At 45.6% G+C, this 14,859-nt stretch overlaps 3 protein-coding genes across 3 annotated transcripts; 1 reads left to right on the plus strand and 2 right to left on the minus strand.

Moving 5' to 3' along the window:
* Positions 1-215: 215 nt before the first annotated feature.
* On the minus strand, positions 216-1,714 carry N7471_010389 (cytochrome P450; the record flags this gene model as incomplete). Its single annotated transcript, XM_057283108.1, has 4 exons — positions 216-249; positions 315-595; positions 648-1,241; positions 1,301-1,714. The coding sequence occupies 4 exons, from the start codon at positions 1,712-1,714 to the stop codon at positions 216-218; spliced, it is 1,323 nt and encodes a 440-aa protein (XP_057132087.1).
* A 4,831-nt stretch (positions 1,715-6,545) lies between these two features.
* N7471_010390 (hotdog fold domain-containing protein) lies at positions 6,546-7,143 on the plus strand (the record flags this gene model as incomplete). Its single annotated transcript, XM_057283109.1, has 2 exons — positions 6,546-6,668; positions 6,721-7,143. The coding sequence occupies 2 exons, from the start codon at positions 6,546-6,548 to the stop codon at positions 7,141-7,143; spliced, it is 546 nt and encodes a 181-aa protein (XP_057132088.1).
* A 2,348-nt stretch (positions 7,144-9,491) lies between these two features.
* On the minus strand, positions 9,492-9,833 carry N7471_010391 (uncharacterized protein; the record flags this gene model as incomplete). Its single annotated transcript, XM_057283110.1, has 1 exon — positions 9,492-9,833. The coding sequence occupies one exon, from the start codon at positions 9,831-9,833 to the stop codon at positions 9,492-9,494; it is 342 nt and encodes a 113-aa protein (XP_057132089.1).
* Between the last annotated feature and the right edge of the window lie 5,026 nt (positions 9,834-14,859).

Raw genomic sequence — 14,859 nt, forward strand, 5'->3', positions numbered from 1 at the left:
TGGCCGGTCAAAAGTCTCTTGAGCCACCGGGGCGCAATCACCGATTTGAGCAATGTGTTATAGTTAAAGGAATAGCAGCCCTCAAGGATCAGGAGTAATCGATCAGCGAGAAAATACCTATTCTGCCGGAACAGTGCAGTAGGACACGTCGGCTCTTATACATGCTTGCGGTTGGTTGGGCTGAATTGTATAATAGTGATAATGCGATAGATACATCATGCAATCAGAAGATAGACAAGGTCCTGGGTCCTATCACAAGCCATATCTATGTCCTTCTCGTAGGTATCACCTTGAAGTCTCTCGGTTTGACGAACCATCTGGCCCTTGTCCTCCACCCATCAACCCTGTTGTCCCGGCTCAACTCGAAAGCAAAGTCTCGTACCAACACTGGAATCAATTTACTCATCTCCAACAATGAGATGTTCTTCCCAATGCATGTTCTTGATCCCATACCAAACGGCATGAAGTTTTGCTCCATCAGTTTGGACTGCTGTTCATCCACTTCGAGCCATCGTTCAGGTCTGAAGGTAGCTGCATCAAGCCCATAGATATTTTTGTCGTAGTGTGAGACCCAACTGTTCACCCCAACATTTGTCTAGCATTCATATTAGCTGCACCCACTAAAGTTTATGATAGGGGGCCCTTACCCCTTCTGGGAAGAACTGACCAGCAAGTACCTCCCCGCCCTGGGGAACAACACGGAACATTGGAAATCCTGTGGCTGGATGAACGCGCAACGACTCTTTGATAACAGCCTGAAGATATGGCATTGCCTGTGTCTCTTTGAATGTCGGGTTGCCATTTATTCCAGACGAATTGATCTCCTCACACAGTCTCTGCATACATGCAGGTGCATGAAGCAAGTGGTACAGAATCGAGCTTAAGCTGATACCAGTTGTATCACTTCCCGCTCCAATATTAGAGGCAGCGGTGGCTAGGATATCGTGGTCGGAAAGCTTCTCCGGATCCTGCGCTTGGGCGACAACGACCTTCATAGCCATATATGTTGGAAGATCGGCGTGATGGTTCTTCATTGTAATCTTTGCATTCTGGATGTGTCTGGAGCTGAATATAGTCAAAAAGCTTTGATCTATGTCTAGATATTTGCCAACCTTCATGAACATTGGATACAGCCAGGCGTACAAGCCGAGATAGGAGCAAATAGTGAAGGAGCCATCGAGGAACTCAATCATATTTCCTACGTCTTTGCCTGCATCGAGGAACCCGAACCGATCGCCGAACTGTTTTGGTTATTACAAGGCCATTGAGTGGTAAAGCGCAGGATAGCCATGGCACGCACAGTAATCTGTCCGATCACATCGAAAGCGTAACACTGTAGCCAATGACTCATATCAATGAGCTGGCCCCTTGTTGCAAACTCGTCCAGTCGCTGCTTAAAAATGTCGATGCAATTGTCCACGAATGGCTCATATGCCAATATTGAGGTCATTGAATATAACGAGGCGACCTTTTTGCGATCCTCTGAATGCTTTTTTGAGGATCTCTCCGAGAACAGATTTGTCAAACTTAGGTCGCTGTCAAAGTTCCAGGCATCGTACCATTCCGACTTTAGATATTTAGAGCCTTGACCATAGATTAACCTTGTAGCCGAAGGGTCAGAGATGCTGTACCAGTTTGGTGCTATACGGACAATGGGGCCTGTAGTCATGGTATGAGTAAGGGGTGTGAGGTTGACAGGAATGATACTTGCCATGTTGTTGATGCAGTTTGATGTTTGTCTGGTGAAAATCACCCCGTTTCATTTGCCATAAGTACCAGAGGTTTGTGAAACGGCTGATAACTGGACCTGGGAGATAGAGACGGGCTGGAAATCTGACTGTAAAAATAATGAGTCGGATTATAAGGACTGCAAGCGCTATGGGGATAAGCGTTGAAAGAGAGGTCGATAACAACATAGCTCGAAATGGCCATCAAGATACTGTATTGTTGAATAAGCCCAATGAAGCGTGGTGGAACAATGTTCTGAAAGGAGAATGGGTTAACTTATATACGTGTTGCCCTCGCAGTTTTGGCTCTCGGAGTTGCTATTTCAAAAACTTTATAATAATATAAAATTATTTATATTTGTATGAAAAAAGCGAGGTTGGATGCCATCATCCTCACTCTTTCCCTGTTTAAGAGTCCGCTTGTGTAGTGTAAAAACCTCCGGAGTTCCAATCAAAATGTCTTTAATGACCAAACGTGGACATAAATCACGATCTTCAGAAGATTCTGTCACACAGTATGAATCAGCGGAAGTAAAATGTGAAATTCGGCTCCGAAAGATCAGTTTCAACTCTTTATTCTCCTCGGCTCTAAAACTTCCACTTCGGTTTACATCTGGCCTAGGTTATCACGTTCTGTTGAATAGAAAAAGGGCCGTGAGCAAGGGGCTGTCACTGACTATCTATATTAGGCCTGGCGTCACTTAAAATAGACATTGCGAGAAATATCTAAAGAGCACACGATAGTGAAATTGATGTTAATCCGCCCTGTATCAAAATTTCGATGCCGAAAAGTGTTATGTCGCTCGCAGTATGTCACCTTGTCACCACCTCAATTTCAGCATCCCATGACGATGCGCAGCTCCAATAACACACCCTTCAGTAAACAAAGCTGAAAATAGTCCAAAGAAATGAGGCTCGAGGCTCTTCCACCAATTGATTGACGGAAGATCTTACAGCGAAATCAAGTCTCGGAAGAATTAGGGCATGAAAACTGTTGTTCTTGTGCCTCAGGCATCAACTTCTTTTGGATAGTTTGAGACCCATAGTGTATTTTCTCTCCTCCAATCAACTAGCTTTATCTAGTTTCTGTCCCTTGAATCTCTCTGTAGTCTCAACAAAAACCGAACCTAAAAACATAAAGCTAAACGTGTCAACATCCACAGAAGTGTGACTCACTGAGCTTTGGAAATCGAGCTCACCCTTCTCTGTATTTGTTATAGGAAATGGATCCCCCGCCCTCCTACATGTGGAATTACTTAGCTGGTACTCTTACGTCTCCACTAAGATGGACACCTGGTACGGAGGTGCAGACTCTGACAAAATGGTCAAACGTATAGAACAGGAGGACAGAATGCGCACGGCATGTGGCCGGTGGTACTGGAACGTGGTCAATTTTCTACCTCCAGGGATGATTTTAACCAGGCCAGTGAAACACCAACGCCCATCCCCCCCCCCCCATAACTAATTGTTACGCAGTTTCCTCCTTTTCCCATCTGTGCTGCAAGGTCCTTTAAACCAGGGCTTGAGCACGAAGAATGCCAGCATTGGGGCTGCCTTTGCCCTTGCCGCATGTGGGTTTCTGCCTTTGTTCCTGCTCCCCTTCGCGGCACTCAGGTCACGAATGTCACTTCTAGGGAATAGGTACGATCAGATATCTCAAGAAAGACCCACTATGGACCGCTGACCCCAGCTGTCAGGCTATGTCTCACGGCAAATCTTCTTGGAGTGTTGAACATTGTGATACTTCTCGCCTACGGACTTACAAAAAGCAAAATGTTAGTGACCGCGCTAGCATTGGCGGTGTCGCAGATCGTTTGCTATACTGCTGTCATTTGGCTACGCTCTCGCCAAACCGAGAGAAAGATGGTCAAATTTTCCATCTTGGCTCACCGCGATCGCCCTGGGGAACATCTAAGGAATCTTAAAATTAGAGATTGGAGTGAATATAAGGGGCCCAGCAACCTCGAAGAGCAACAAATTTGGGTGTGACAGCTAGTTGCGTCCTCGGGCTTCGCTGGCCGTGAATGAAAATAGTCGTTACTTCCAATGCGTCATGTGTGGAGAATGGTGACAGTGCCTACCAGCGGATGAGGTGATACATACTCCGATCCGTAAGAAAGCCTTTCCTTGTTCTATTTTACCACTTGTTTTAATTGTTTCACTCTTCATTCTCGCACAAAGCTATGTAGTCAGTGTTTTCTTCTCAAAATTTCGATAATGAAGATATACTCGGTCGTTCTCTTGGGGCAACCGGCGGCGGCTTCTTCTAACCGACGCAATAGCATGCTACAAGGAAGCTACACTAATCAATTTCCCTATATCTATACGTAGAACGCTTTTGCCCCTTGTTTTTCAAATATAGAAAATAATAAATAATGAAATAGAAAGAAGGATGATGAAGAAAGCATAGTTGGACTTTTTTATTTATATTTCTCTTCTTCGGAGATTTTTGCCCCACTTCTTTGTTCCCGTTTTTGTTACGTTTATTTTCCTACTCACATAGCGCTTTACACTTTACTGCCCTTGTAAAACATAAATGTCGCCGTCATCAACCCATCGATTATCAAGCCTTTCTCTTCCAGTATGGATTGGGGTTCTAGCTATTTTCAATCGACATTCGGCCGGATCGTTGGAAACCCTTATCATCGTTCAACATGCCTAGGGTTCAAAGATAATGGAACTCTGTGTCAGAACGACGTGCCAAAGGAATCTCGCATCGATAGTGCAATTCAACTTGGGCTGCTCCGAGGAGGTCCTGTTAGTCTTCCTTCGGAAGCAGTTCTTACAGGCGCAGCAAAATCTATGTTGTGTTCGGAATGCAGACCCGATAGATCTCAAGCCAAGCAGTGTTCCCGACGATGGATTCAACAATGGAATGCAACGATCAATCGAACAAACCATACACCCATAACACCGAATCGAGGGATCCATGACATGAACCAATTGGTACAGCATCGGCTAGCCAGATCGTCTCCCGCGACATCGATACCACGCGCTGTATTGAAGCCATGCCGCTCCATGCGTTGGATTGGGTTCTCGCATCAGAATGGTTCCAATGGTCTCCTCTCCCGTCCGCCGATTTGATACTACGGGAACTTTGGCTGCATGAGAGAATGCATCAGCTTCATTATCCCATCGGCCTATTTAGCCTCCTACGCCTCCATTTTCTCTACCACGCTATTGAGAGCTCAAATGACTCTGAGTCCTGAAAGCTTTCTTGCATACCGTGTTCTTTCGGTAGATAGTCCATCATAACTCCCCTCCTCTGGCTGACTTCGTTAATAAAACCGGCCAATCTGTTGACTTGTTTCGGCTCTCCGGTGACTTGCTTCAAAGCTTGCTGCATTGTGGCCAGCTGTTAATCCAGCTTTCCTTGGACTTTCTCTGCACGAAGCGTGCGCGAATTCACTGCGGCAAGAATACGAAGAATTTCCTCTCGATATCACAAGAGAGTTGCTAGGGCTTGTGGTACTGTGCTTATCTAAGCATCTGTGGCTTTGCTTAATTGCGCTCAGGGAGATATGCGTCTTTGGTAGGTAATGTTTCGTGGTCAGGCAAGGTTTGAAGGTACTGATGATGATGGAGTGGTTTAGGACCTGTATGTAGTCTCTGTTCGTTTTTGCAAAAGGATTAATTTACTCATATCTTTTACATACCGCCACTAGTCGGCCGTGCGACAAATGTCTTATAGCGCCGCCAACAGACGTTGGTTTCTGCGGGCCAGGGTTGTAGCAAAAGCAGCACCAATCCGAAAGGAATAAGCATTGTCTCCCCGCGCATGGCTAACTCGATTTGGTGAAGTGACAGCCAAGGACACAAGAAAAAACTCAGCAGCAAAGCCGTCGATGGTGACCTGTGCGTGTTTTATCTGGTAATATTTGTGTCTATAGGGAACGTGGAGACTAAAAGCTCTTAGATACGTAAATGCAGATCCGTCGGGCTTTATCAGCAGCCTTTGAGGTAAATTGTGCAAGCGCAAATCATAGCCCATTTTCCTTATCTGCTATGACCTTGGCTTTGTGATATAAATGGGTTAAGTGGCCGAGATTGCTGAGCTTTTGATTTGGTAAACACCTCTAGACATATTTGATCTAGCACATTGTATGCTTAGTGATGGCGGGAGGTTGCATGGACGGTCAATTTATACAACAAAATCTTATGAATTTATTTCCATGTTTATCCTTGCTGACCCATTTTTTTTACCTACTCCAATCCGACATCCGGGAGCTCAATAGATACTTCCAGGTACGTTGTACTTTTCGGGACCTATCATTGGTCTTTATTCACCAAAATAACGAAACCGATCACGACAGGTTTCTGTAAGCTTTGGCAAAATGGTTATCATATCCTGAAAAGTTATAAAAATATGAGGATACTACTGCAAGGGGATGGAAGCTCGACGTAGTCTCCTACAGATGCACAGTCCTGCAATAATATCACAATGATTTCTCAGCACAATTTAGAACATCAATACTGGAATCAAAAAATTGTAATTGATTAGCAACTGATGAAATTTAATTCGATCAGTTGCTTAAATTCTCGGTTGATTAACTCAAAGGGAGTGGGTGTCCAGTTCGCTTTTGACAAAACCTGTCTCTTTGGAATTAATTGCTCGTTGGCTAATTGAAATGCTTTGAATATTGAGGAAATATCGACGTTGATTAGACAGTCTACTGACATTCAAATCCGTTCCATGAGATGTCGCCATTTTTCCAAAAGGTATATATATCTGGCAAAAACAATTGTGTCCACCATTTTAGAGAGCTCATCACACCCAGCTTTGTTTCTCCTTAGGACCCTCAGGTTTGAGTTTTCGAAATGAACGCTCCCTTTGTACCTTCTCTTTTCCTTCGATCTCTTCGTGGGTATCACCGCTCGGCGCAGACATATCCACCCAGTTCATCTTATGAAATAAGCGCCGAAGTGCCTAGGCCGTCCGTGGTGAGTTCCATTATTCTGACTGCAACGCGGGCTGGGTTTCTGACCGGTAAAGCCTCTCCAAAAGCCGTCTTCGAACGAACCTTCTGAGGATATGATGCTTTCTTTATTCCAAGGCTATCGCCCAGTCTTCAAACCTCACCGGCTGGGATGCGAGGTAGAATCTCTCTTGCTCCTCGGTCCATCACAGCGTATGTGCTATTATGATGGTAAACTGTTTGGTGGATACGTCGCCTTCTTAATGGACCGGATTCTCGCCGATTGCTGCAAGCCAGCATTCACAGCGTACCTTAACACGTCGTTTTTGCTTCCTGTCCCACCCACTGTACCCATATTGCTACGGGCATGGCCGAATAAAGTCGAGGGCCGGAAAATATTCTTGAAAGGCTCCGTTCAAATTCCTGGGAAAGCGTCCGATGCATTCAAGCGGAAGCACTGTTCATCCGGCCAAAGAACTGAAGCTCAGATTGGAAAGTGATCCTATCCCCTGCGGAGGCGAGTTGAAGAGAAAATATTCTGCAGAAGCGTGGAGATATATTGTACAATCGGGAGGTCTTATCTCATTATCACGCTTCTGCCAATGGAACTACTTAATCGTTGAATTGACAGGAATGCACATCCTTGAAAGATCGGCGTAATCTATCTTGTTTTTTATATACATGTTCTTCTAGAACTAGCAGTAACGAGATCTGTAACTAGGTTTCCTAAAGGATGCGAGGTTTTCGACAGCCAGAAAAGCCCATTGCATATTTTTTAAAGCGCTGTGAATAGACCCTCGATTAGAATGTTTTTCCATCGGCTTCTAATATGGTGAGAAGTGCAATCGAAAATCGTATCAGCACTAAGATACACTAGCGCATCATCCCATCAGTAACTTGGTGTGCATTGACTCCTAGTGCGACATGCGCTTGAGCGTGCTCTTTCGCGTGATATACAGCGTCCCGAAACTGGTGCAACAACCTACACTCTTCGATTGACTTTCCTGCCCCTTGCGCCAAGACACACTAGTCTATGTTACTCCGGAGTACCAATATAAGCTGAGCGTAAGTAAAATACATAATATCTTCGATTGTAAATTAAATTCATCTGACACCTCCACGCCCCACCTCCAAAACAGCTTTCCTTAGGAGGCATACTTGACATTCAATCACGAGTGGTCCAAGCAAAGATGGCTCTAAACCTAGCTCCTTCCAAGCATTAGCTTATCTATGACATAACCCACAGTGGCGAACTATCTATAACTGAGATGGCTCTGGCCGCTGGTTGCAACAAGAGCACCATCTCAAGATCTCTTCCAATATAAGAATGTTTGGCAGCGTCAGAGCACCGCCAATTAAAGGCGGACCCCGTAGTATCACACCAGTCATGCTCGAGGCATTGTCCGACTATCTGATTGAAAAGCCTACCTTATATCTGGATGAGATGGTGATTTTTCTATGGGACGAATTCGCTCTTCGAGCAACGACATCTAGCATCAAGTCTGAAGGCTGGTCGAAAAAGACTGCCAAGCTATGTTCTAAATTTACCCAATTCTAAAAATAAACCTAGCAAGAGGTTTTAAAACCTATTGGAAGGTCTTAAAACCTATTAGGAGGTCTTAAAACCTATTGAGAGGTCTTAAAACCTATTAGGAGGTCTTAAAACCTATAACTTCACTGGTTGCACCGCCATTGAGCCGACGGAGCTTGCTATGTGGGTCTCTCATTGTAACATAGCTTTAGATCGACGAGATGTGATATACATCTGACTATACATCAAGTCAACTCAAAACATAAAAAATTAAACATAATTTTCAAATAAATATCTTTCGCTTCACCCCACCAGGGGGGCCTTCCTTTCTTTTCATAAACATACAAAGGATGACTTCGGACGATAGGTCAGCGGACATCGGCGAACACATTGAATGTAGCGAATCTGACAGCCACTGGAGATCATAAACTACTGACACTGCCAAGCTAGGTTGCGAGCCGAGCGAAACTCAACTACGTTCTAAATTTACCCAATATTCTAAAAATAAGAGGTCTTAAAACCTATTAGGAGGTCTTAAAACTTATTAGGAGGTCTTAAAACCTATTGGAAGGTCTTAAAACCTGTTAGGAAGTTTTCATAACAATTATTCTGTTAGTTATTTCTTGTTACTTCAATCACGACTTGCCGGGTTGTCTGTATTATTGATACGGTCGCTTTGTCCGAAACTATGCTTAGACGGAGCCACGATACTTATCAGTATGCCTATTCGACTTCTGAATGTGGAGTCGTTTGATCCCCATACAGTAGCCAGTTACCTTGTTGTACAATCGTGCTGAATTTTTCCCTCATTCCCAAGTTATTACTTCTGTTGGATTCGGTGGTTTATTTGGCACGCAATCGTCATGATTTATTTGAGCCGAAAAATGTTCGTCGTCTGGGAGATCCGTCTTGCAGGTCGAGTCGGTGGCTCATTGTCTTCGACTGGGTCCTTTAAGGTAGATAACAGTGTTTATATTATTGTTGGTCGATGTACTGACCTTCTCCATTTGAGGTTGTGTTTGATCCTCGTCTTGACTCTGATGCTTGCTTGTTATCGATTGTGAAAGTGCATTGAACGAGCTATGGAATATATAACTATAACTACATATAAATTGCTGCTTCATTGTTTCCTGCTAGAAATCCATCAACATCTCCTCCGCAATCTACATTGGAAGGACTTGGGGTTGGTCTCCAGTTCTAATAATTTGTCACTTTATTTTATGATTTCATGTTATTTCATGTTATTTCATGTTATTTCATGTTATCCTATGTCTTTTTTTTCAGAAGCGCTTTCCGAGTAAATTGAGTTTTAACGCCCTAGAATCGAGCCGAAGGCAGATCTCGCGGCCCATAATAGCGGAAGTGCATAGGGTTGGAGGATATCTGTCTGAAATGAAGTTGCACTGGCACTCGTTGCTGCAGATACCAGTCAGGCCACCGGAGGTGGAGCTGGGGGTAGATCCAAACTCCTAGCCGGTGGGTGAAGAGGTTGTCACGGTAGCTGGGCCGGCTGCTGAGGATGACACGGGATCGGTGGTGTGCTCGATTAAGTAGATTGTGGGACTGGGGCGAGGGAGGCAGTGGAGGCGCCCCCTGCCCCCGTAGAAAGGGAGCAAGAAGCAGAGCCAGAGGAAACAGAGCCGGATGAGCTAGAGCCATAGTCTGAGCCAGAGATAGAGGGCCCCGAGGAGGAAGTCACACCGGAGCCGCTGAAGGTAGCGGTACCAGTGCAAGCCTCGGAACCCTCCAAAGCGAGGTTGGAGGGTTCACCCTTGTACTCGACATTATCGCCTGGCTGAGGGAAGCGGATATCAACACCTTCTTTGGTGGTGCAGCCATTGACATTTGCGACAAACATAGGTGGGAAGCTAGCAGCGCGTTTCTCGAGTTCCTCGGGGGAGCGCTTGGAGGAGCCACCTGCGACGGTGATGGGGGCGCAATTCATGTACATCTCGCGCTTGCCGATGCGGTTGAACCAGGTCCAGGCAAGTGTGTATTTGCCGGCGGCGATACCCTCGGGAATGGCGAAGTCGAAAGTGTAGGGATCGGGGGCGTCGGGGCCGCCGGACATGTTGCCCTCAACATTGGCAGGGCAGCCACCTTCGAAGGACTTAATGACCTTCCACTCAGAAGACTTCGAGGGCTTCAGGTCAGTGGTCAGACTGATCTGGCAGGAGCCACCGCCGTGGGTGGCGGTGCCGACGAAAGACAGAGGGTGGGACTCGCCGATGGCGATGATTGTCTCGGTCTCGGGAGCCTCGAAGGTGTTGTCGCGAAGCTTGCATGGGAAGTCACTGCCGTCTGCTGCCAGAGGCGAGTTGTTGAGACTGTTCATGCTATAAGGGGTAGGGCTGCTCATGATCATGTGGGCGCTGAGCGTGGAGGCGCCTATGAGGGCAGCGATCACTTTGGACGTGATGAACATTTTGTATGGTTCAAGTTTTGGGGCTTTTGAGGTCTCGTTTGGCTGATAACTGTTGCAAATGGGATTGATGCTTGCCAGTGGAATCCGATATCAAGAGAATAGATGACGAGTTCAGAAATGTATATATCGACGGATTCTCATTGATGGGTCTATTGTCGGAGAGGCATATAGATGTAATCATTTAATAATAGATCAGACGTTTATAGATCGGAGGCAACGTTAATTTTCACGGCGAATATTACCCGATGTCACTGGTCTACAGTACTTACTATCTGGGTTCCAAAATAGCAATCTCTACCTCCCACGCGGCCAGGTACAGGAAGCAACAGTGGTTCGCATCCGGGTCTTCCTGACTAGCAGGCCTGAAGTTCCAAGCAACCTCGGCTTTTCGCAGAACGCAGATCATGATTATCAGGACCTGGCTCTTCATAAAATACCCAAGAAGTGATAACGATATAGAGTTATTTCTCCACGACCGATTTACGAAAGTCCAACACGATAGGAATGTTTCTCGAGACTGGCCTGGCGATGATACCGTCTAAGAAATTGTCACAACGTCCGTTCCTTTGTTTATTTCTGCTGCTACTATTTGCCGATATATCGAGCATCCAAAGTTGGAACCAACAATACGTCTGGCAGAGCTCCTTCAGGATTGGCGTCAATATGCAGGGGAAATGGATAAGTCCTACATGCCAGTTCTAAACCAATTCCTCGACGATGAAGAGAGTAATAAGTCAGAGCAGCAACAGCCCCTGTCCCAGAAAATAGTCGGTGCCATCATCCTTATTGCTGTTCCACTTTCAACAAACGCGCTGGCGCTATTTCTTGGGATAGAAGCCAAACAGATTAGCAATCTCTTGGATTCTTTTCGGTCTGTTCTAAGCGTTCCTAGTGATCGAGATCTACCTGTTCGGATTCTACATCTCTCTTTTCGAGATTTCTTGGTTCAATGCGAAAGTGAATTTCTTATTGACGAGCCAAATAAGCATAAGGAAATTGCTTTGTTATGTGTTAAAAAAAATGAGAAGCCATTTGCGGAAAGATATCTGCAATCTAGAAGGTCTTGCAACCCGTAGGGCCGAGCTTAATCCTTACGCCTGGACTTGCCACCAGAACTACAATACTCGTGTCGCTACAGGACACATCACCTCAAATAAAGCCCTATCTTATCCTCCGAGGCTGAGCTTGTGTTGCTGATTCTCTATGAGCATTTTCTACACTGGGTTGAAGCAATGAGCCTACTTGGTCTTGTGTCGGAAGTGGTGGGGATGCTAAATTTCCTCCAGAACATTGCACTAGTATGTCCCACTGGACGTCACAGTGGCGATCACTGTAATTTCCGAGTTTCTGCATGACGCAAAGCGCTTCATCCTGAAGAACCGGCAGATGGCCGATGATACGCCCCTTCAACTTCGCTACTCAGAACTTGTCTATGCACCCGAAGAAGCCATTGGAAATTTGAAGCAGAAATTCCTGATTGGATATGTCCGTTGCCATGGGTTCAGGAAACCTGGAGTTTAGGACGGCAGACCCTCGAGGGCTGGCATCCGGCTCGGGTGACAAAACCGCGCGCCTCTGGGACCCGGCGACAGGCGTGCTACAGCAGACCATAAGTGTGAATGGAACAGTTACTCACCTTAATTTTGATCACGATAGGTCATATTTTATCACTAATCTGGGCTCCCTTGGTGTTCAATATGGGTCTGAAAATCATGCGAGTAGTTCAAATAGTGTGAATGCGGTGATCATCATCGAGTGCATTTAGTTGATGGAAATAGCGCCTTGGCAATAGAGCCCATCATGAATGAACGAGTGCCATTAGTGAACCCGATGCATTTCTCTGTATTTTGTCACTTAGACATGGGGGTGGGAGGGAAAAGTGAGACCTTGCCATACTCTCGAGGCCAACCCCAGCTCCCCATCCTTCACTTGTTCGCATATCTATGGAAAGTTCTGGCCATAATGGCTATTCCATACAGCGACGATACATGGAGTCATGTATCGCTTGGTGTAAAGTACCGAATAGGGTATCTAACTGGAATATTGAGACTTACAGAATATATTTTTACATAGGCTCTAGGTAGTTGGGTCATAGCGAGGAAGGAGAGATCTAAAATAGGGGCATATCTATATTCAGCGGACCTAAAGATAGACCCCCACTTTGTGTATAAAGGTAGGACTGCGAAGATTCATATAAATTATCCAACACATCCCCTTCTCGTGTGTATCGTAAGGCAATATATGAGTCAAGACTTCCGACCGGCGGTTTGCTTATCCAAGCCATTTGCTATTGATTTCCAGCTGAATGCAGTAGCTATACGGTGCATTCTTCAGTCTACGTTTCGCTCTTGACTTCGATACTTTGTATAGGAGGAGGTATGTGCGATCATTCCTCATTTCAATATGAAGAAACAACTGCAGCCTGTGCATATAGTCGATCGGCAGCGCCTACAAGCGAGGGTTTAATTTGTCATAAACCATTGGATAGTCATAGGAATATGTTCCTGTCTCGACTACCCATGGAGATAATTTTTCTTATCGTGGAACGCATGGATTACCAAACGCTGTATAACATGGCTTTGGTAAATCACAGACTTCGCGAAATCGTCAACCCTTCTCTATTTGAAAATATCTGGATCAGGACGTGTGCATGCCACTGGCAAGAACAGATCCCCATGACAATATTAGCTTATGTCCGCTCAATAACCTATGTTGCTGCCTGGAAGGTCGCATCAGGTGTCCACAAGCGTAGGACGGATCACGCATGCATCGATGACATAGTATCTAGAGGTAGCCACGTCTGGTCACATAGATATGCACTCTCATGGCAGCAACAATGCTATCTGGATATCAGACCTGATATGCCATATCTTACAGCCTTGATCCAGTCTTGTGCCAATTTGTCGTCTCTCCATGTAACACTCGAGCCCTGCCCCATGTGCTATACTCCACTCATTTTTACACTGCCAACGGAGCTACTTCGCCAACATTTACAAGAGATCGGTGCCCTCCTTGAGGCGACCCGTCAGAACGGGCAAGATATTAAGAACCTCGCTGTCGATATATTTTTTGCCGACGGCACGATCGAGGATCTAGGGGTGACACTCGACTTTTTGGAAGCGGTAAAATCCATACCCAACCTAACTTTACGGGGACAATTTGGATTTTGGGAACCTCTCTTAAGCTACCATCCTTCTCCTAGGCTACAGTCGCTCGTGCTCAGTGACTGCGCCATTTATTATACTGCTCTTAAGGAGTTCGTTGATCGTGCCAATGGCAAGCTGAGCATGATTCGTCTTGAAAAAGTATTCATACGTCCTTTTTCTAAGATAGGGAATATCAGTCATAGTGGACCGCCGGCCTATATGCTACAATGGTTGCTTGACGTAGAAAAGCTTGGGTTAAAGCTGATGGCGGTGTAATTCTCTTGACCAGGTCGGGTGAAATGCTACTAGAATTTTAGCTTGGGGATACGGTGGCCGACAGTGTTTGAACTTAACATATCCTGGAATTAATAGTGCACAGCGATAACTATTCAATGGGGCGCTGACATCATGGCTAAGCATACATGTTGACAGCACCAATGGAAACGCCAACAAATCACTTGCTTGGTCTTACGGGAAAGAGTAATTTAAGGGGCTACTATGATCCACAGCAAACCAGTCACTATTCTATAAATATCATAATTGGGAGTACTCACATTATCCAGTAAGCTGTTTGTATTCACAAGCGATATAAAGAAACGGCGATCTGCAGCTCATGATGCTATTATACTACGGCCCAAAACGCTCTTCCCCGGACGAGCTTCCCACCCTCAGGGAAGATAGTCCGGCCCGGATCATGGGAGTACTTTAGGCACTTCGTGTCACCACAACGGGAGAGGCCGATTCTTTGGTCTGCTCACGACTATTGTGACCTCTATGAATATGAAATCCTTACATGCGCTTATATTACTGGCGCCATTCTGGTGCGTTGCCGAGCAGCGAAGTCGTTGGATGAGAAGTGATGGTCTGTGTTGAAGATGGCCTTGGTGGATTATCAACATCCTCTATGGATCGTCATGCATCGCACCCTATGGCGTATCTGGACCTTTTGCAGAATCTTTGGCTCCGGCAAAGAACAATAAAGTGACTGACAAGGCCAACAAGCTTGGCTAGAAGGCACCATCATTTCTAGTGATGGTGAACCTAGTTCCCGCCCTGGAAGTCCAAAGCGAGGTTCTCGATATGCCCCCAGAATCCTTCGGCTGCGTCAATCACA

This window comes from Penicillium samsonianum (genome assembly GCF_028829775.1).
Source record: "Penicillium samsonianum strain IBT 33392 chromosome Unknown utg000006l_segment0_segment0, whole genome shotgun sequence".
In the NCBI taxonomy this organism is placed as follows: Eukaryota; Fungi; Ascomycota; class Eurotiomycetes; order Eurotiales; family Aspergillaceae; genus Penicillium; species Penicillium samsonianum.